This window comes from Podarcis liolepis (genome assembly GCF_965112155.1).
Source record: "Podarcis liolepis genome assembly, chromosome: Z".
Lineage (NCBI taxonomy): Eukaryota > Metazoa > Chordata > Lepidosauria > Squamata > Lacertidae > Podarcis > Podarcis liolepis.
In genome coordinates, this window is record NC_139570.1 from 2,187,159 (window position 1) to 2,207,712 (window position 20,554).

At 43.1% G+C, this 20,554-nt stretch overlaps 1 protein-coding gene and 1 long non-coding RNA gene across 3 annotated transcripts in view; one reads left to right on the forward strand and one right to left on the reverse strand.

Annotated features, from left to right (window-relative positions):
• LOC310698904 overlaps positions 1 to 20,554 on the forward strand; it is a 400,562-nt gene that overhangs the window by 43,560 nt on the left and 336,448 nt on the right. The window lies entirely within an intron of this gene.
• Positions 13,701 to 20,554, reverse strand: part of DOCK11 (dedicator of cytokinesis 11) — a 162,846-nt gene continuing 155,992 nt past the window's right edge. Inside the window, exons 49-51 of one of the 2 annotated variants that reach the window (XM_083486177.1) lie at positions 19,666 to 19,804; positions 14,320 to 14,332; positions 14,099 to 14,205 (exon numbers count right to left, since the gene is read on the reverse strand). In XM_083486177.1, the coding sequence (XP_083342303.1) occupies positions 14,327 to 14,332; positions 19,666 to 19,804 (145 nt within the window). In that variant the 3' untranslated portion in view covers positions 14,099 to 14,205; positions 14,320 to 14,326. Of the gene's footprint in view, positions 14,206 to 14,319; positions 14,333 to 19,665; positions 19,805 to 20,554 lie in introns of both variants that reach the window. The other variant, XM_083486178.1, reaches the window with a different exon arrangement.

Here is a 20,554-nt window from a genome sequence, read left to right on the forward strand (position 1 = left end):
CCGGTAAGATACAATCTAAATCAAATCCCTTATGAATACACAGTGGAAGTGAGGAACAGGTTTAAGGATTTAGATTTGCTGGACAGAGTGCCTGAAGAACTATGGATGGAGGCTTGCAACATTATACAGGAGGCAGCAGCGAAAACCATCCCAATGAAAAGGAAATGCAAGAAAGCAAAGTGGCTGTCCAACAAGGCCTTACAAATAGTGGGGGAGAGAAGGCAAGCAAAATGCGAGGGAGATAGTGAAAGATACAGGAAATTGAATGCAGATTTCCAAAAAATAGCAAGGAGAGACAAGAAGGCCTTCTTAAACGAGCAATGCAAAGAAATAGAGGGAAACAATAGAATGGGGAAAAACAGAGATCTGTTCAAGGAAATTGAAGATATGAAAGGAACATTTCATACAAAGATTACCATAATAAAGGACAAAAGTGGTAAGGACCTAACAGAAGCAGAAGACATCAAGAAGAGGTGGCAAGAATACACAGAGGAATTATACCAGAAAGATATGGATGTCTTGTACACCCCAGGTAGTGCGGTTGCTGACCTTGAGCCAGACATCCTGGAGAGTGAAGTCAAATGGGCCTTAGAAAGCACTGCTAATAACAAGGCCAGTGGAAGTGATGGTATTCCAGCTGAACTATTTAAAATTTTAAAAGATGATGCTGTTAAGGTGCTACACTCAATATGCCAGCAAGTTTGGAAAACTCAGCAGTGGCCAGAGGATGGGAGAAGATCAGTCTACTTCCCAATCCCAAAGAAGGGCAGTGCCAAAGAATGCTACAACTACCGTACTTTTTGCCCTAGGATGCACTTTTTTGGGGGGGGGGGAAATAAAGAAAAAAAATTATTCCCCCCCACCCCGAGCCTCAAAGAGCAAAGAAGCCATGACAGCGAGCAGGATGGAGCGATGGTGAAGTTGCGCGCAGCTTCGCCATCGCTCCTGGAGCTTGCCGGGCTGGGGGGATAGCTTCCTGAAGCCTGGAGAGTGAGAGGGGTCGGTGCGCACACACATTTCCCCTTCATTTTTGGAGGGGAAAAAGTGCGTCCTATAGGGCGAAAAGTACGGCACCTCACAATTGCACTCATTTCACACGCTATCAAGGTTATTCTACAAGGCAGACTTAAGCAGTATGTTGACTGAGAACTCCCAGAAGTTCAAGATGGATTTTGAAGGGGCAGAGGAACCAGAGACCAAATTGCAAACATGCGCTGGATTATGGAGAAATCTAGAGAGTTCCAGAAAGGCATCTACTTCTGCTTCATGGACTATGCAAAAGCCTTTGACTGTGTCAACCACAGCAAACTATGGCAAGTTCTTAAAGAAATGGGAGTGCCTGATCACCTCATCTGTCTCCTGAGAAATCTCTATGTGGGACAAGAAGCTACAGTTAGAACAGGATATGGAACAACTGATTGGTTCAAAATTGGGAAAGGAGTACAAGAAGGCTGTATATTGTCTCCCTGCTTATTTAACTTGTATGCAGAATTCATCATGCGAAAGGTGGGCTTGGATGAATCCCAAACCGGAACTAAGATTGCCAGAAGAAATATCAACAACCTCCAATATGCAGATGACACAACCTTGATGGCAGAAAGTGAGGAGGAATTAATTAACCTTTTAATGAGGGTGAAAGAGGAAAGCAGTTTGAAGATCAACATCAAAAAAACGAAGATCATGGCCACTGGCCCCATCACCTCCTGGCAAATAGAAGGGGAATAAATGGAGGCAGTGAGAGACTTTACTTTCTTGGGCTCCATGATCACTGCAGATGGTGACAGCAGTCATGAAATTAAAAGACGCCTGCCGGATTTCCTCTGATCGGGAGGAATCCGCTTCGTGGGAATTAGGGTCTGGACCGCCACGGTGAGGCGGAGAACCACCAAAAACCACAGGCGGGAGAAGCCTGTGGACGTGGGATTCGGCTGGCACCTTTTGCGCCTCCCCTACTCGCGGGGAAACCCGGTTTCGGGGATCCGGAGCAACGAGGGGTGAGCAGCGCGGTGCTTCGAATTGACTGCTCTTTTCACGGAGTGAAGCCGCATTGCTGTTGCCGAAGAGCGCTGACTTTTTCCTGTGGACAATTGGACTTTAAACAACTACCCATGAGTAGAACGGAAAATTGGACTATGAAACATCTTAATTTGGCACCGAAGCAGGAAGGTCTAAACAGGAAGTCCGCCTTCCGCTTTTGTAAATAGATTGAAGCAAAGACATTGCAAGCTAAAGTCTGGAAAGTCGTTTGTAAAGGACTAAATTTCCATCAGTTAAAACTACCAACCCCCCCTTGGAAGCCGGAGAAGAGGGGGAAAATCTGAGACTGTTTAAACCTGCAGTAGAGAGAGTAAAGAAAGTCTTGAACCTGGGAACGGGGTGTCAGAGACAGACGCTTTGGGGAAGTTCATTGACTGTGAATAAAACGTTTTTTGACAGATAGTTAAAAAAGAGAAACATATTGATTCCAATGTTTCCTTTTGCATTTAAAAGGAACAAAATATCTGAAAAACGAAAGGAATTTTGTTGCTGGATCTGCTTTTAAAAAGACGGATACAAACAGAAATTGTTTCCTCTAGAGGGAGCTTGTGAAACTGTTGCTGGAGTCGATCTGGGGAATTCTACAGCTGTAGAGACTAAAGATTGCGAGAACCAGACATTGACCTTGAACAAGAATGTGCCCAGAAGAAGCCTTAGTGCTTGCTTTTTGCAAGACAGGCGCTTTACTGGAACAACTACATGAGAAGATGGATTTGATGACTGTTGCAGTTAGCAATTTTGGGCAAACAGTGAATACCTATATAGAAACCACTCAGGAACCAACCCAGGAATTTGCTTTGACAGGGCAAGTTGCGCAGAAGACTAAGGAGGAGGTTGTTGCTGAACCTCAAGTAATAGATGTGGAGAGAGCCGCGGCCTTGCAGGAACATAAGTTGTTGTTTCTGACGACTGAACCTGGAGAAAGTCAGATTTGGAGGGATGGAGTACTGTTTGGTTTGGAGATGGGAAGTTGGATAGATCCCCCTATGCAGGGATGTTTTGACTTTTGGGATCTGGTTTTGGGCCAGGGGGAGTTTGGAGTTGTGGGGGCCTTTAACTTTGGAGGGACTTTGAAACATGCCTTCAAATACCTTTTGGATTTTAGTGCTGACTATGGAGAATGGGCTGACCTGTCGAGAAGGGATACAGATATTGTCAAGTTGGAGTCTCCCCGAGATCTACCCCTCAGTGAGAAAGGAAGGAAATCAAGAATAAGATCAGCAGAAGACAAAGTAAAGTGCAGGTATAAACATGAAGAAGACCTGCAGAAGGGACATGGAAGAGACTTAAGAGCCTCGGATAGAAGGTCACTAGGTTGATGGACTAGATGGAAGGGATAGAAAGGACTGACAAAACCCGAGACCAGGAAGAAGAGACGATGGATGAAGATTGGAAGAAAGTTTAAAAATTCATTTAGAGAATTATTGTAAAATTAATGAGTGTTAGAAAAAATGTTGGAATGAAACTATTTGGCTTTAGTAGAAATGCTAAAAGGAATTATGTATAAATAAGTTTTAAGTTTTAAGCTTTAGGGCTTTTTATGGTAAGATAAGGTTAAAATAAATTAAGGTAATTTAATGACAGAATATAGTGAAAGATGGAAGGGATTTGCTGAAATAATTAATAACTAGAATACAAAAAAGGGAGGTGTGAGGAGGTCGATGAAACAAGTTAATGAAAGATAAAGATTTGGGAATATTGGATTTGTTTTTATATTTTTTGTTTGTTTTTGTTTGTTTTTGGTTTTGATGTATTGTGTGTTTTGTTTTTGGTTTTTGGTTTTTATTGACTTGTATTGTTTAATTTCTTTTTTTGTCTATTTTTTTCCTTTTCCTTTTTTTCTCTGTAATTTTAAATTCTCAATAAATATCATTTAAAAAATAAAAAATAAAAGACGCCTGCTTTTTGGGAGAAAAGCAGTGACAAACCTAGACAGCATCTTAAAAGGCAGAGACATCACCTTGCCGACAAAGGTCCATATAGTTAAAGCTCTGGTTTTTCCAGTAGTGATGTATGGAAGTGAGAGCTGGACCATAAAGATGGCTGATCGCTGAAGAATTGGTGCTTTTTTTTTTTACATGAGTAGAATGTATGCTTTTATTAAAAATGCATCTCTGGGTTATTTGTGGGGCATAGAAATTCATTCACTCCCCCCCCCCCAAAATATAGTCTGGTTCACCACATGGTCTGAGGGACGGTGGACTGACCACTGAGTGCTGACCACTGAGTTAGACCCACTGTTGTAGGATCCTAAATTTGGATGTTCTGCAGAGTGGCTCACACATTTCAATGAAGTAGTAAATTATATGCTACATGCATAAGTGTAGCAAAAGCAGGCACTGACTTTTTCTAGAGAAATGCTCGTTAGGGAGGGAGATTACAGTATCTTGGCGAGCATTTCAATTTCAAATATTCTAATTATTTCTGCTTTTAGCTAGGTATTGCTGTTTATTTACTTGATTTAGGGGAGGGAAAGCTGCCCCTCCCTCCCGGCTACACCCATACCTCCTGGCTTAATATTCTAGGTGCCAAATGTAGAGGCATTCTTCCTGCATTCCCTTGCCATAGATATATTACGGTATATGATATTTTGGTGAGCCTAATAAAGATATGGCCCTAATATGGACTGTGGGAGTGCTTTTTCAGGGGGAACTCACAGGAACTCAGTTCTGGCACCTCTGTCATTGCCATTCTAAGAGAACAAAGGAGGTGTTCATGATGAGTTCGGGAACCCCTTTTTCTAAAAAAATAGCCGTGAATGTGGGATTAGTCATACTCAAAGTACAGCCATCCAAATGCGTGGATATGACTAACTTAGGTCCAACCCACAGATTCTCTATATTTAATGATCATTTATTTTTCAGTGTTAGATGAAAGTGGAGTTTATTTTGTATTTTAGATATTGGGGGTGTGTGGCTTATCATCAGGAATCGCTTCAGGTAATATAGTTAGAAAGAGAGTACAATGATTTTGTTTTTCTTTAAGTCAGTAAATTAGCATTGTCACAGCGCACTTGAAACCAATGAACCTTCACCTCTGTGTATCAGTGTGCCTAGAACTCTGACTCTAGCCTTACTAACATTCACAATTGCTATTATTTTAATGGAGCCACTGGACAATGGTAACAAGTTTTCTAAGATTCTTTTGTTTTTGTTCCTATCCCCCTCGCTCTTAGAGTGTTGCCCTTTTGAGCCCACTTCATTGTTCATGATTAACATCTTTTACAGACTCTGTGGTGTGTTGGTGGTTGTGATAATATCTGGAGAGCCTACTAAAATCCACGTAAATGTGGGTTAGCGGGTAGCTTCTTCGCAGTATCTAATCTCTAGGTGGGTCCCTTTTTACAACTTATGTAAGAGTCTAACCACATCAATGGGTACAGCCAAAAATCTAGATACCCTCAACACCACCAAAATTACCCCATATTTGCATGCTTTTAAAAGGGTGTTTTGTACATTTTTGTTGCTCTAAACGCCAACTTTGGGGGGAGAAAAAGGAACTGATTCATTTCTACCAGGAAGTGCAGTTATTCCCCACCTTTATTTGAATAATCACCATTGGAACAAAAAGAAAGAAAAAAGAGTCACAAGCAACCTTTATACAAAGCTCAGGGCATTTGCATAAAGGCACCTTGCTGACCTTTCTATGAAAAAAGTACCTATTTAATCTACCCTGAGAAAATGATTATGAGGACGGACTAAAAATGAAGCCTGGTGAGGCCGGCCTCTGTTTGGAGGGGGTGGTCTGACCTAAATTCAGTTTAAGAATAAGGAAGCCTAAGACCTGAGAGCTGGGGAAGCCTTGGCTGGTGAAATAAAAAAAATTAAGGTCTTATATATGTAATAAATGTTCATAAATGTATCAGACAAACACGTACATAAATATCATAGAATCATAGAATCATAGAGTTGGATGAGACCAGAAGGGCCATCGAGTCCAACCCCCTGCCAAGCAGGAAACACCATCAGAGCACTCCTGACATATGGTTGTCAAGCCTCTGCTTAAAGACCTCCAAAGTAGGAGACTCCACCACACTCCTTGGCAGCAAATTCCACTGTCGAACAGCTCTTAATGTCAGGAAGTTCTTCCTAATGTTTAGGTGGAATCTTCTTTCTTGTAGTTTGGATCCATTGCTCCGTGTCCGCTTCTCTGGAGCAGCAGAAAAAAACCTTCCTCCCTCCTCTATATGATATCCTTTTATATATTTGAACATGGCTATCATATCACCCCTTAACCTCCTCTTCTCCAGGCTAAACATGCCCAGCTCCCTTAGCCGTTCCTCATAAGGCATCGTTTCCAGGCCTTTGACCATTTTGGTTGCCCTCCTCTGGACACGTTCCAGTTTGTCAGTGTCCTTCTTGAACTGTGGTGCCCAGAACTGGACACAGTACTCCAGGTGAGGTCTGACCAGAGCAGAATACAGTGGCACTATTACTTCCCTTGATCTAGATGCTATACTCCTATTGATGCAGCCCAGAATTGCATTGGCTTTTTTAGCTGCCGCGTCACACTGTTGGCTCATGTCAAGTTTGTGGTCAACCAAGACTTCTAGATCCTTTTCACATGTACTGCTCTCAAGCCAGGTGTCCCCCATCTTGTATTTGTGCCTCTCATTTTTTTTGCCCAAGTGCAATACTTTACATTTTTCCCTGTTAAAGTTCATCTTGTTTGTTTTGGCCCAGTTCTCTAATCTGTCGAGGTCGTTTTGAAGTGTGATCCTGTCCTCTGGGGTGTTAGCCACCCCTCCCAGTTTGGTGTCATCTGCAAATTTGATCAGGATGCCCTTGAGTCCATCATCCAAGTCGTTGATAAAGATGTTGAATAAGACCGGGCCCAAGACAGAACCCTGTGGCACCCCACTAGTCACTCTTCTCCAGGCTGAAGAGGAACCATTGATGAGCACCCTTTGGGTTCGGTCAGTCAGCCAGTTACAAATCCACTGAGTGGTAGCATAGTCAAGACCGCATTTTACCAGCTTCTTTACAAGAATATCATGGGGCACCTTGTCAAATGCCTTACTGAAATCAAGGTAGGCTATATCCACTGAGTTCCCTTCATCTACCAGGCTTGTAATTCTGTCAAAAAACGAGATCAGGTTAGTCTGACATGACTTACTTTTCAGAAATCCATGCTGACTATTGGTGATCACAGCATTCCTTTCTAGGTGCTCACAGACTGTTTGCTTAATGATCTGCTCCAGAATCTTCCCTGGTATTGATGTCAGACTGACTGGGCGGTAATTATTTGGGTCCTCTCTTTTCTAGCCAAGTATTCTTGTACTATCTCCTTAGTTATTCTGGGCTGTGTTTCCTCTGCTAAATCATTTGCTCCAAATTCTTCAGGTCGGGCATTGTTTTCTTTATCGGAGAAGACTGAGGCAAAGAAGGCATTGAGGAGTTCAGCCCTTTCTGTGTCCCCTGTTTGCATTTCACCATCTTCTCCTCTGAGTGACCCCACTGTTTCTTTGTTCTTCCTTTTGCTACGAACATACCCATAAAAGACTTTTTTGTTGCTTTTAACCTCTCTAGCAAGCCTGAGTTCATTCTGTGCTTTAGCTTTTCTGACTTTGTGTCTACACGTGCTGGCTATTTGTTTGAATTCCTCTTTGGTGGTTTCCCCCCTTTTCCATTTTTTGTACACATCCTTTTTTAATCTTAACTCAGTTAAAAGTTCTTTAGATAGCCACCCTGGCTTCTTTAGGCACCTTCCATGTTTCCGTCTCATTGGTATTGCCTGACGTTGTGCTTTTACTATCTCCCTCTTAACAAACTCCCAGCCATCATGAACTCCCTTTCCTTTTAGTATTACTGTCCATGGGATCTCACCCACCACTTCCCTAAGTTTTATGAAGTCGGCTTTCTTAAAGTCAAGAAATTGAGTCCTAGTATGCTTGGCTGCTCCTTTCCGCTGTATAGTAAACTTCAGAAGAGCATGATCACTCGCTCCTAATGATCCTTCCACTTCTACCCCGCTAACCAGGTCATCAACATTGGTTAGGACCAGATCTAAAATGGCTGTTCCTCTTGTTGCTTCTCCCACTTTCTGGACAATGAAGTTGTCTGCAAGGCCAGTGAGGAATCTGTTTGACCTTATGCTCTTGGCTGAGTTTGACATCCAAGAAATATCCGGGTAATTGAAGTCCCCCATTACTACTATCTCCCTTCCTTTTGCATGCTTGGCCATCTGTTCCAGGAAGGCATCATCTATGTCCTCCGTTTGGCTTGGGGATCTATAGTAAACTCCCACAATGAGGTCACTGTTATTCTTCTCTCCCTTAATTTTGACCCAAATGCTCTCACTTTGGCTTTGAGGTTCTAAATCTTGGATCTCTTCACAGGTATATGGAATATATAAACCACATGTCTGAAGCAGCACAGGAAAACAGCCCTGAAACCATTTTGTCTCCCAAACTGACCAAATGATTTATCTGCAAGGTCAAGGAAAATCCTGTCTGAAGGGTATGTCTGTGTATGAATAGGGTGAGCCTGTGACCTGGCTCAGGAAATAAGTATTTATCATTACAAAAGACTGGCCAGGCTCCCCAGGGTATCCAATCAAGTAAGCATTAATAGGTAACCTGCCAGACAGGAGGTAAACAAGGCACTCAGATTTCTGTTGTAGACCGCCCTTTCTGTTATGTAGGTATGATGTGTCTGGGGGGTAGTCTTGAGCTACACCCATTCTGTGATGTATGTATGATGTTTCTGGGAGTGGTCTTCAACTCCAGGGCGGGCAATTTAAAATGTCTATATAAGGGCGGGCACATCTTGGTTCAGAGTCCTCCTCCTTCTCTTGTGTGTGAAGGGGACATCCTGTTGCAACAGTTCAATAAAGATCAGGCTTACTAGCTGCTTTGCTTCTCAATATTCTCTGATTGGTCTCTCTTATTTTCTCCGACCGATGGAGAACCTGCAAAGGACTCTATAAGGGCTCTTGTGTCCCCCATAAGGGAATAAGGGCAGATTTTCGTTTATTACACTGGATTTAGGACTCAGCTAGACCGGTAAAGAAAAAGCAATTTATATGCTTCTAGCATTTCAATTTAAAGTGTTGTAAATTTAAACAGGGAAAACAGGTAGAGAAAAATGGGACTCCACGTCGCCAGCTGGTGGCACAATGTTATATCACACATACAACACATACAAATCACTTTTTCTTTACCGGTCTAGCTGAGTCTGGTCCATCAACAGTTGGCACCTGAACAGCAGGTGAACTTAGGGCACAAGTCACCTGTGAATAATCTTCTGTGTCTAGACTGTAGCTCTGTTTAAGTTGGGGATGGCAAACCTGTGACCTCAGGATGATCCCTGGCTATTGGGCATTCTGGCGGGAACTGGTTGGAGCAGGGGTGATGCCTTTTTGGGGGGGCGGGAGGTGAAAGGGTGTACCCCATGTGAATGATTTACTATATTGGCCTGAATATAAGCCTCACTTTCCCCCAAATGTCTGACCGTGAAAAGTTAAAGTGTGGCTTATATTCGCGACCTTATGGTTTGTAGCCAGGAGCATGGGACAAACAGTGCCAGGAGCACAGCAAAGCGACGCCCACCCCCCTCTTCCCCGAGGCCGAGAAGGGAGTGAGGAAGGGGAAAGGCCACCGGCAACACAGCGCCCCCCCCCCCAGCAGCAAGAAATGGAGCAGCTTATATTTGGGTCTTTTTTCTCCCTCCCCTCCAATTTTAAAGGTGTGGCTTATATTGGGCCAATACAGTAAAATGCTTAAACAAAGGTGTGTGTGAGGTTTTGATTTTTTCAGGTAGTCTCTGCATATATAATAAGCTATGTGAAAAGCAGCAAATCATTACGAGAATCATCACCATTCTTTCGCATGACTACATCCACTGCTTTTTTCTGGGGTTACGCAGGAGTACGTATACCCCTAAATATTTTGTGAATCTTTGTACTTTTGTCCATTTACTCTAATTATTTTTCCTGATTTGAACTATAAAATGGTGATTTTCTTGAGTCAAAAAGAGAGTACCCCTAAACATTTTTTTAGAAAAAAGCACAGACTACATCCCTGTGTTGGGACAGGAGAGGAGGGTTGCCTGAGCCTGCTTCTGCAACATTTAAGAAAGATGGAAACAGAAAGATCAGATGAGTAGTGCTGCCTGCCAGTTTTGCATATTTTCCCATAACATTGCAAAAGCAGCTTGTGCCAGCCTGCTTTGGGAGAGAGCTATGCAAGCTCTTTCTTGGGGAACATTCTCTCTCCCTCTCTCTCCTACACACACACACACTGCTTCCAGATAACCTGTTTATTAAGCATTCATCCTGATTCGCTCACAAAGTGTTCAGGGAGGTTAGGCATTAGCCATCTATTGAGCATTAATTTTGTTTGATCTCTTTGTGGGGAGGTTAGATGATATTGCATCAAGCAAATATCATCCCCCACCTTCTGTATTGTGAAAAAGATGTTCTTCTTTGGAACAGGTTTGTTGAGCAAGAGACCAAGTCAACTTCAATTGTGCAACCTGAGTTTGCTTGCACTGTATGCAATTAAATCCCACCCAAAAATGGAGATAGTCTGGAACAGGCTAGAATCCTGTCAAATTTCAGAAAACAGTTTCTATCCCTTCTAGCACCTGATGGTGTCATAATAGGGATGCTTACCTTCCATGCCCAAACCTCTTACTTCAGTGATGGATGTCTTCTGGGGTGAATGGACTAATTTAGTTGGGCAACAATCTATTGGCACATGGATGATTGTGCAAGTAAAGGCATTGGGAGGGGTTGTAACTGTTGCAGGTGGACAAGGTTCTGCAATTTATGGCAAAACAATAAAAATAAATTCCCCTGTGGCAATTGTTTGGGTGGGTGAGTTGTCAGTTGTAAGCTTTCCGTTTACAAGATTGCAGGTTCAACCCCCAGTATCTCCAGGAATACTGAAGCCTTAGGAATTCCTGAAGCCTTAGAGAATCACCGTCAGTCAGAGCAGACCGGGCAAGATGGCTAGCAATCTGTCTTAAAATACGGCAGCTTCATTTTACTTTTGGTTTAAAATTCCAGTTCATTTGGTAAACTCAGGCCATGTGCACTTGAAGTCAGATGAAGTTTCCATATAGGGTTGTTGTTATGAAAAATTGTGGGCACGGGCAGAGAACCACTTACACCCCCTGAGCAACTTGGTGGAAAGGATATTTATTTATTTATTTATTTATTTTCAATACTGCCCTTCACTCGAGGATCACAGGACAGCTTACAGTATAAAAACAATAATGGGGTCCTTCACCTTTACCTATCATTTAAACTGATAGCTCAGTTCATAGAGCATGAGACTTAATCTCAGGGTTGTGGGTTCGAGCCCCAGATTAGGCAAGATATTCTTGCGGGTTGGACTAGATTATCACTTTCAACTCTACACTTCTGTGATTCTATGTACTCTAGTTAAAGGGTCACTCTGCAGCAACAAGACTGCCAAGACCTTTATTTGCCTGATGCCTTAGAGAGCAAGTCCCCATGCGACAAGGATGCACTGAGATGTGCTTTGGTGCAAGATAAGGCAACTTCATTTATTCATACAGTGAACTAGAAAGTCATATTTTTGTCCCCTGCACTCAAGTTTCAAGCTGTTCATAAGCTGCAAAGCATTGTTCATGTAAGGAGAAGGAAGCTTTGCCAAAAGCTGAAGTACAAATGATCTGGCTGGGGTGGGATGTGGGCATTGCTGAAACAATTGACAGCTTTTCTGGAGATCTTATATGTGTCTGCTGTGTCTTAATCCTCACTCAATATAGCTTAAGTAAAACAAAGAACTTGTTCCTTTCTTTCTTTCTTTCTTTCCATGTTCTCTCCCACTTTCTCCCCCTGAAGATGTGACACCTTATCATGCCTATATTAAACAGGAACTCCTCCACGCTCACAAGAAGAAATTCTCAGGCCCACATGCCCAGTCAAAGGAGAAAAGGAGTAGGATCCCCTCAGCACTTCCCTCTCTGTCACACTGTGGTGCAAGAATGCGTAAAGCTTGTGTGAGTCAGCTCCCAGTAAACATGACAAAATGACTAAAGCCTTTCCAAAGCCAGGGAAAACTAAAGATACAGGGTTTGACTATAGGCCTTTTCATTTTTGGCCTGGGTTTAAATAATTCAAAGGGAACAGAGGAGAGAGTAGGCGGCAGCCTATGTTACTTAGGGAGTTCTAAATACAGGTCAACCCCATCCTCCAGCAGTTGCAGGGTAAGTCGAGTCAGTGCACTGGTTATTTCTTTGTCATTCCTCCGCAGCCAGCAGAAGTCAAAGAGTGCAGAATGAGTAAAAGCAAGCAAGTCTGAGAATCTTAAATGAGACTTTTTTACCTTTCTTGAGGGAGTATGAGATGGAGTACCTTAAGGGAGGGGTAGTACCTCTGATGGGGGACATTTCCTTCTGGGGTTGTTTGTCACCTTTGGTCCCCACTCTGAACTCAGCTCTCACCTGTGGCTCCTAAAAGTTGCCAGGATGTGGACACCCACCATAAATGGCTTCGACTGGCCAGCTAAACTAGGCAAGGGTAGCCAACGCATCTCAAACCCTCTGTGAGTTATGGACTTCCCCTGCATGTGAAGACAGGCTCCAGTGTATGCACAAGGTCAGTTGTGGGTCCAATGGTCAAGAAGGTGGCTGCTGCACATGCTGTAGAGGGAAGTGAGGTGCTGATGGAGCTCATCAGCCTGGGAAGTAGCTCATCTAGAAGAAGGAAAATTCTGATCCTAAATCTCTATTGCCTTGTGGGATATCTTCAGGAGAAGAAATGGCTAAGGAGTGAACTCTACAATCCAGAGTGGAGTTCCTTCAACAGCTGGATGGTGCCTGGCATGCCTCCTTCCAGCAACTCCTGCAGCCAAGTGGGTGCCAAACTAATTAATCTGCTTTGTTTTGGACTACATCCAAAAGATGAGCCCAGGACCTCCATGCACACTGCCTAGGCTTGTACCCCAGGGCACTGGTGGAGGAAGAGGAGTGTTGATGAGCACACCGCCAGCAGCAGCGTGATCCTAGTGGGGTGCCATCACGGCTGCCTCCCCACCCACACTGGGTGCCACGCCCCTGCAGGCAACGCACCATGCCCCCAGGACACACTCCAGCCCCGCCCCCACCTGCTCTCTGCCACACACCCCTGGTGCCGGAGCATGAAGCTCTGCCACTGCCCCAGGGAGGTCACTTTGGTGCTGCTAAGGCAGCATTTTGATTCCACACCCAGAGGCACACTCCATTGTCTCTCGACAGAAGAATGCCAACAACCTGAGGTCCAAATGCAGCCCAGGTCATGGAACTCCATGTGGGTCAACCCCATCTTCAGTCACCCCTCATCACTGTCCCTGCTTCATGTCTTACTTCACTGTCTTTGCTTGGCTAGATGGCACTTTGAACTCTCATTGCTGACTCTGGCTCACCTGGATTTTGGATAGAAAAACAGGTGAGATAATTTATTGTAGAACCTGTGCAAAGGAAAAATATACATTAATTAATTTAGTCTCTTTCAACTTCTGGCTCTGCCCACCCCTGGCGTGTAGCCCCCAAATGGGTGCCCAGAAGGGAATGTGACCCTCAGGCTGAAAAAGGTTCCCCAACTTTGCACTCTCTCTCTGTAAAATCCCTGTGTTTTGACATAGAGGCTGCAGGGCATTCTTTCTGGCTTCTGCTTTTTATATTGAGCACAAAAGACATGTTCACACAACCACCTTATTTACAAAGCAGTTTTACATTTTATTATATTCCATTGTACAACTTTACATGGTACCGTATTCAAGTTCATTCTTTTCAGTACAGGGTGATTTGATAAATGCCTTTTGGTGTATTCCATAGGTTTTAAGAATGCAACAACAACAACAACAACAACAACAACAACAACAAAAGATACAAGAAGGAAAGCATATCATAGAGGCACTTTCACAGTCTCTGAATTAAGCAAGTACCCTGTTTGAAAGCCAGTTGATTCTGCTTAAACAAAGAAAAATATTGAGACCATTTTGTTCACGTGTCTGGAGGTTAACATCTTTCAGGCAACAGTCCCAAGTATTCCTGAGAAAGATCTGTAGGATGTCAAGAGTCACTCCCAAGTTTCTTTTTAAACGTCGAACGTAGATCTAAGTGAGCCATAGCCATTGCCTGAAGTTCCACTTATTGCACAGAACACATGTAAGGTGTTGTGCATCCATGAGGACTGAATGGTATCTTCTTGGTACATCTAAAAAAACCCCAAAGCTGAGTTAGCAAATTAAGCAAAAACCTTATCTGTTCCTAACAGCAACAAAAATTGTTTCAACAACACAAAAGGAAATGTAGAATGGTGTTACCCAACCTGGTCTTCAAAGCTGTTATTGCAAAGGCAGCATTAAAAGAAAACAAAAGAGAATAGGAAAGAGAAGTTATTTAGCAATGATGTCTACTATGCTCTCAAAATAACCCCAGAGCTAGAAGGGGTTCAGAAGATCATCTGATCAAATATTTGTAAGATTAAGACATTATTAATTGTCCTGAAAGCTTCCAACAAAGAAAATCCCATAAGTGCTCTAAATAGCTTGTTCCACTTCTAGTTCTCAAAATTAGAAGGAGTTTCCTAATAATTAGGTTTGGGTTCTTGCTGAATTCTACCTTAGAATTGTACAGGGTCACACCTAAAGGGTCAATGGAGCATTCCAGAACCAAGAGATTGCTCTGGAAGTGATAAAAACCACTTTCTTTTATTTAGTAACAAAGGAATTCCCTTCTACTGAGTCAGATCATTGATTCATTAGCTCAGAAGTGTCTGCATTGCATGCAAGTGGCTCTCCAGGGTTTCAGACAGGAGTCTCTTCCTGTTTCAGCAGGAGACACCGGAAGCTGAATCTAGAACTTTCTGCTTGCATTGTTTCCAATGAGGTTCTGTGTAGGAAGACGCGCCACCACCAAATTGGATCATGCTCAGTGCCTTTATTCTTCACAAGTTTCTATCGCACCCTGTTTCAAAGATTCATGGCAGGCTAGATCATCTCTGGGAGCCATTTTGGAATGCCTTATCCAAGCGTGGCACTTGGACTCCTGGTTAAAAGCAAAGAGGTCTGCAGGGCAGATCAAAGCAAACACAAACCCAGTACTGACACCCACACTCAGCCCCCTGAAATATTTCCATGTCAGACTGCTGAGTTTGGCATCCATGCATGGGCATAGCCACAGGTAGGAATGGCATGGAAACAGAAAATGTCTACTCGTGTCTACAAAGTCACTAATTCCTTTTCTGTCTGTCAGGAGTAGCTATGTATAAGATAGTTCATAGCCCCAGGGGCGCATAATCTGTGGCCCTCCAGATGTTGCTGAAATAAAACTCCCACCATTTCTGACCATTAGCCATGTGGGCTGATGGGAGTTTGGAGTTTAACAACATCTGAAAGACCACATGTTCCCCACCCAGTCTTAACCAAGCACCTCCTGTCTTACTAGTGTTCAAGATGGTGTAGGGGAGGTAGAGGGAGACCACCTCCTCCTGGCCAATTTTTGCTAACTATTGGCCTCAAAAAAAAAAAAGTCATTTAAGGGGGTCTCTCTGCCCCCCTGTCCCTACTAACCCTTACAACTAGCAGAGGAAGAGAAGTGAAATTTTGATCTTTTAGAATAACGGATACATGAAGAACAGAAGTTAGAAGGAACCTTCTAATATTAACAACCTGATGGAAGAGAAGAAAAGGCAAATAAAATATATCCTTTTTGATTTAAATTATCTTCCCCCTCTGTAGTGGGTGTAACAAATTATTCACATATTGAATTAACTAATTAAAAACTGGGATACCTTTTTAAAAGTGGGGCATATCCAGCTATTTGCTGTTTTCAGGTGGAAATGAATAATACGTGGCAAATTCTAATCACACAGTTATAGTAGATTGAGAGGTCTTGCAGACTTTCTGCAATAAGGAAAGTGGGGAGAAGGGGAAATGCACTGGACATAAATGTCATCTAACTTCTCTGCAAACACAGAATGAATGCTCAATAAATAATCAACGTTGTCTGATCTCCCTTCAAACAAATCAGGACAAATGCTTAATAAACAGGTCAACTGGGATAAGTGGAGCTTACTCTTTAAGTTACCTGGGTGTTAATATTGTGAGCCATTAACTTTCCTGTTCAACACACTTCCATTAATCAAAAATACCAGAAAGATTCTTTAATGCTCTGGTTCATGTCAAGATTTGCTGTAGTTGAGGAAAAGAACAGTCTGGCATTTCTTTACAGAGTACAGAAGCAGTGCAACCAGAGATTAAGGAAGCTAGACTTTCTGGTAGAGAGTTATATTTCCACTGGAGATGCTACCAGTGCTGCTGTTGTTGTGATAATTATCATTTCTTTATGGTTCTCCCTCATCTTTCCTCAAAGGACAGAGCAAAGTACATGGCTCCCCCTCTGCCCAGTTTTGGCCTCACAGCAGCCCTGCATGGTGGGCTGGAAGATTATGACTGGCCCAAGCTCACCCTGTGAGCTTTGTGGCCAAATAAGAGATCTGACCCTGGGTCTCCCTCGTCCTAGTCCAACATGCTCACCCATCTCTCTCCATCCTGGTGCCTTTCAAATGCTTTGAACTGCAACTCTAATCATCATAATCCCTGACTGTGGGCCATGCTGGCTGGGGCAGATGGGCATGGTAGTCTAAAGCATCAGGAGGACATCAGGTTGGGGAAAGCTGCTCTATCTGCCGCACTCCTGCTGGCTTCTGGTGACAACGTTCCAGATATGCTGAGACGTGTTGTACAAAAGAACACCAGTCCAAAGTTCAGAGCAGTAAAAGAGCAACCGGCCCCACACCACACCAGCAGTGGTGAGGGCAAATGGTGGACTCCCTGCTTTTCTTCAGAATGCCACATCTTTCAAGTTGAGACACAGTGTGGTCACCCATCTGCTGGGCTTGATTGCCAAATCAAGGAACCTGTCCAAAACGGTGCAAGACTTGTACCTCAGACCTAGTCATTGTGTTTTTGCCAGTAGGTGACCTCTTGAGGGGTTTTCCCCACCCTACTAATAATTTTTGAAACCAAGTATAGTTTTAAGAAACTTCGGGATAACTAACAGCCACCCAACTGACTGAATTTTTAAAGTCCCAAACCTTTATTTCTGGTAAGTCCTTGTGTGGCTTTTTCTATAACCCTGTCTTGGAGTCACAGCCTGCTCCAAGAATGTGCAGCCCCACTTCCTGTTTTGCAAGTGTGGTTCAAGAGTTCTCCTAAATGACAACAGATGCTCAAATCTGGGCTTTGCAGGATTTGGTTTTTTTGTTTTAAATGAAAGTAAGACCTGAGTGGGGTTTGGGAAATACCTGAGTGGATGATTTGTATTAGGGGAACAGAACGAGAGAGGCTTATAGGGTATAAATGAGAAGACTGTGGCCTTCAGAGATGGTGGGTCTTTCAACTCTCATGAACCCTACAATATCTGGAGGGACACCAACTCCCCATCAACTCTAGGAGGGTAGGCGATCTTCCATGCTGAATGTTACACAGTCTGTGAATGCTGGAAGCAAGAAAATCCAGCACTTTTGGTTTGGAGCTTGAAGCAGACACTGCTCACACTATTTCCAAACTTTTCAAATCCAGGAAGAGGAATAGAAATATACTTGCTTTTTTAAAGTTCGTTTGGGATCTTGCGTTGGATCTGTACAGGGGATAAGCTCTGTACAGCACCCATCACAACCACCTTCATTTTTAAGTCTTAAAACTGCAATTGGCTATTTGCCCAAATGCTGTTAGCTTTTTCAGTTTCTCTAATGTTGTTCCTTAGTGTTCAAAAGAACTCTGTGGATCTTTGAAGCTTCTTGAGCATCCTCTTTAAGTATGTAACTACTAGGATGGGCTGCAACAGATCCTCTGCAGTTTCCCCCACCCACCAAACACCCAAGACAGGCAAACTATGGGAAGTTTTTTTGAATAACAATCTGGAGTGCATCAAAAATGACAGCCTGTTCCAAACTGACTCCTAATGACCCCATTACTTGAGAGATCTTTCTTAGAAGTTTGTTTTCCCTATTTGAATATTAACGGAATGCAGAAGCCGTTCCGTCATCCACATGCAAATAAAACAGCAGAAAACTGGGAGGGAATTGTGGGTGCGTTATCACAGTGTGTCTCTGGGGATATGTTCAACCTCTAAACACTTTCAGTACTGAGAAGCCAATTTGCATTGTTTTAATTTTGTTTATAATGTGCCCTGGAGGCTATGTACAGAAGGGCAGGGTTATAGATTCCCAGGCAGGCCCTCTTCAGGGATTTCAGGGGAGGGGGAAGGGGAGAAAGTGAAAGCTGACTGTCAGTCAAGCAGGCCAGAAGAAAGGCCAGGGCCCCAAATTGACAGTGGCTGGTGTTCACATGCCAAACATGTGCCCCAGTTCTGCACTCCTGTCCAGCCTCCAGCTATTTACTGAATGTGGGTGCCCGTTTTTCATTTTGTTTTGCTGTTATTCCTATCATGGTTTGCTTTCTCTGAAGAACTCTCAGCTTTCAAACAGCAGAGGAACCAAGCATGTCAGATCCAAAGTTGAGCCAAAATTCAGCAAGGAGGTACACTATGTGCGCAGTTGTCCTAAAATCACCCTCTAAGCATACCTTTTTCTCATTGTCATTTTGCATTTCACTTGGCTGGTGATATCTGTAACACCCCCCCCCCCCAATAAAGGCACTACATGATGATGAGGTGCTGTTCCTAGACCCCCATATTTCATCCCCGCAGCATAGTGCCTCCTGTGAATGTGGGGAGTGAAACTGGAGAGGCCAAAGTCAGGGGGAGACATTTCAGCCCAGCCCTAACAACTGCCTCAACAGGGCATGTTGGAGGTCACATCATCATAACCTTCAGTCACTGTTTGTGTGCACTGTTTTATTCTAACTGCAGATTCTAGATTACCACATTGCAGAGTATGGATGGTGATGATGATTGCTGTGCTGCTCTGATCCTGAAAGGATATCCAATTTACACAAGCACACCCCATTAAAAAATTGGCCTAGTGTTGGCATCACAGCTGCTCAGTGTTGGCATCAGCACTGGCCAGCTGTCAGGAACATCACACTTTGCCAGGGTCCATGGCTTAGGACTCTCCTGTGGTTTCTTTTATTTTTTCTTTTCTTTTCAAAGGCCTGGTCCTGCACTATGAGCAATGCCAGGTAGCTGGATCAAGCTGTCATTTTAAGTTTCCCACAACGCTGATGGGGCATCAACATTCTAGGGGATTATGGTAATTTAAAATGATGGCTAGAGCCATCGGCTGGACTCCTGCCCACTGACCAGGGTCCACTGACATAAGGAGGGGCAGCAACAGAGATTAGGTTGCCCAGGACCCGCTCAAACCTGGAAAGACTTTTGCTACACCATGACAATCCAAAGAACCTTTGACCCTTTCCCTAGATTACAGCTTTAACCAAGCTTAATAAACTTGTGTAAATGGCATTTGCTCACATTCTCGCTCCTCTTTTTTCTCCCTCTGTTGTTTCCCAACTGTATATTTCATATATTAATTTTGTGGAACAGGGACTTGTTAATGTTGCCAAGGAGACTGATAGTATAAGTATAATTGTTAATCATCAGCGTAATAATCATAATAATAATGAAAATCAATAGCCACATATCTTGATGCCTTGGCTGGGAGAGGCTCTGTGTACATTTACTTTCAGAGCAGCCCGCCTGGACTCTCTACCTGTTCGTGGATGATGTCTGAAAGCTCTTTCACCATGTCCCTGAAGTTGGACTTCAGCTCTTCATGGTATTCTGCCTGGTCCTCCTTGATTAGGCGCTCGTTGAGCTCAAGGGCAATTCCACAGGCCTGAATAAACTTCCTGTTGAGAGAAAACAGAATTTATGGGACCTCGGCTGACTCATGTAGGCAGTGGAGCTGCAAAACAAATAGGCGTGCGCATTGACTTTGGCACTTGCGATACTGAGACGGCCTAGTGCGCAGGTGACTGATGAAGACCTGGATTCTGGCAGCTAACAACCTTTTCTAGTATTGTACCTTTGTCTAGGCAAAGGAATATGGGTCATATTCTTAAAACATTTATATCCTGTCTTTTGTAATGCCCCACAAGGAGACATCTAATGCTACAATAAAATAGCACACATGATAAACCTGGCACCATTGTTGTCAGTCTTTAAGTGGGTAGGATTTGCCCTTATTATTTTATAAAAATATTTATATATTGCTATTTATATATAAAAAAGTGGTTTGCCACAATTATAATATAAAACCACACAATAAAAACCATGTAAAAAGTTAAAATCAGTAATCAGCTCTTAATATGGTTTTGGATGAGCATTTTATGTATTTTGTATTGTCCACTGCTTAATTTTTTTCTGTTTTTAAATTGCTACTATTTATTGTATTTTATTTTGTTAGGTGGCTTTGAGATTTTTCCTTCATATAGAGCGACTTACAAATGTAACTATTATTATTATTAAATTATAATGATAATAATTCTGAGTTGTGTGACTGAAATGTCTCACCACTTTTAATTCAGGGAGAAAGACTGCTTCCCCACAGCTCTCAGGAAAACTGCCTTGGAGTCAATTATGTAAATCTAGCTCAGGGG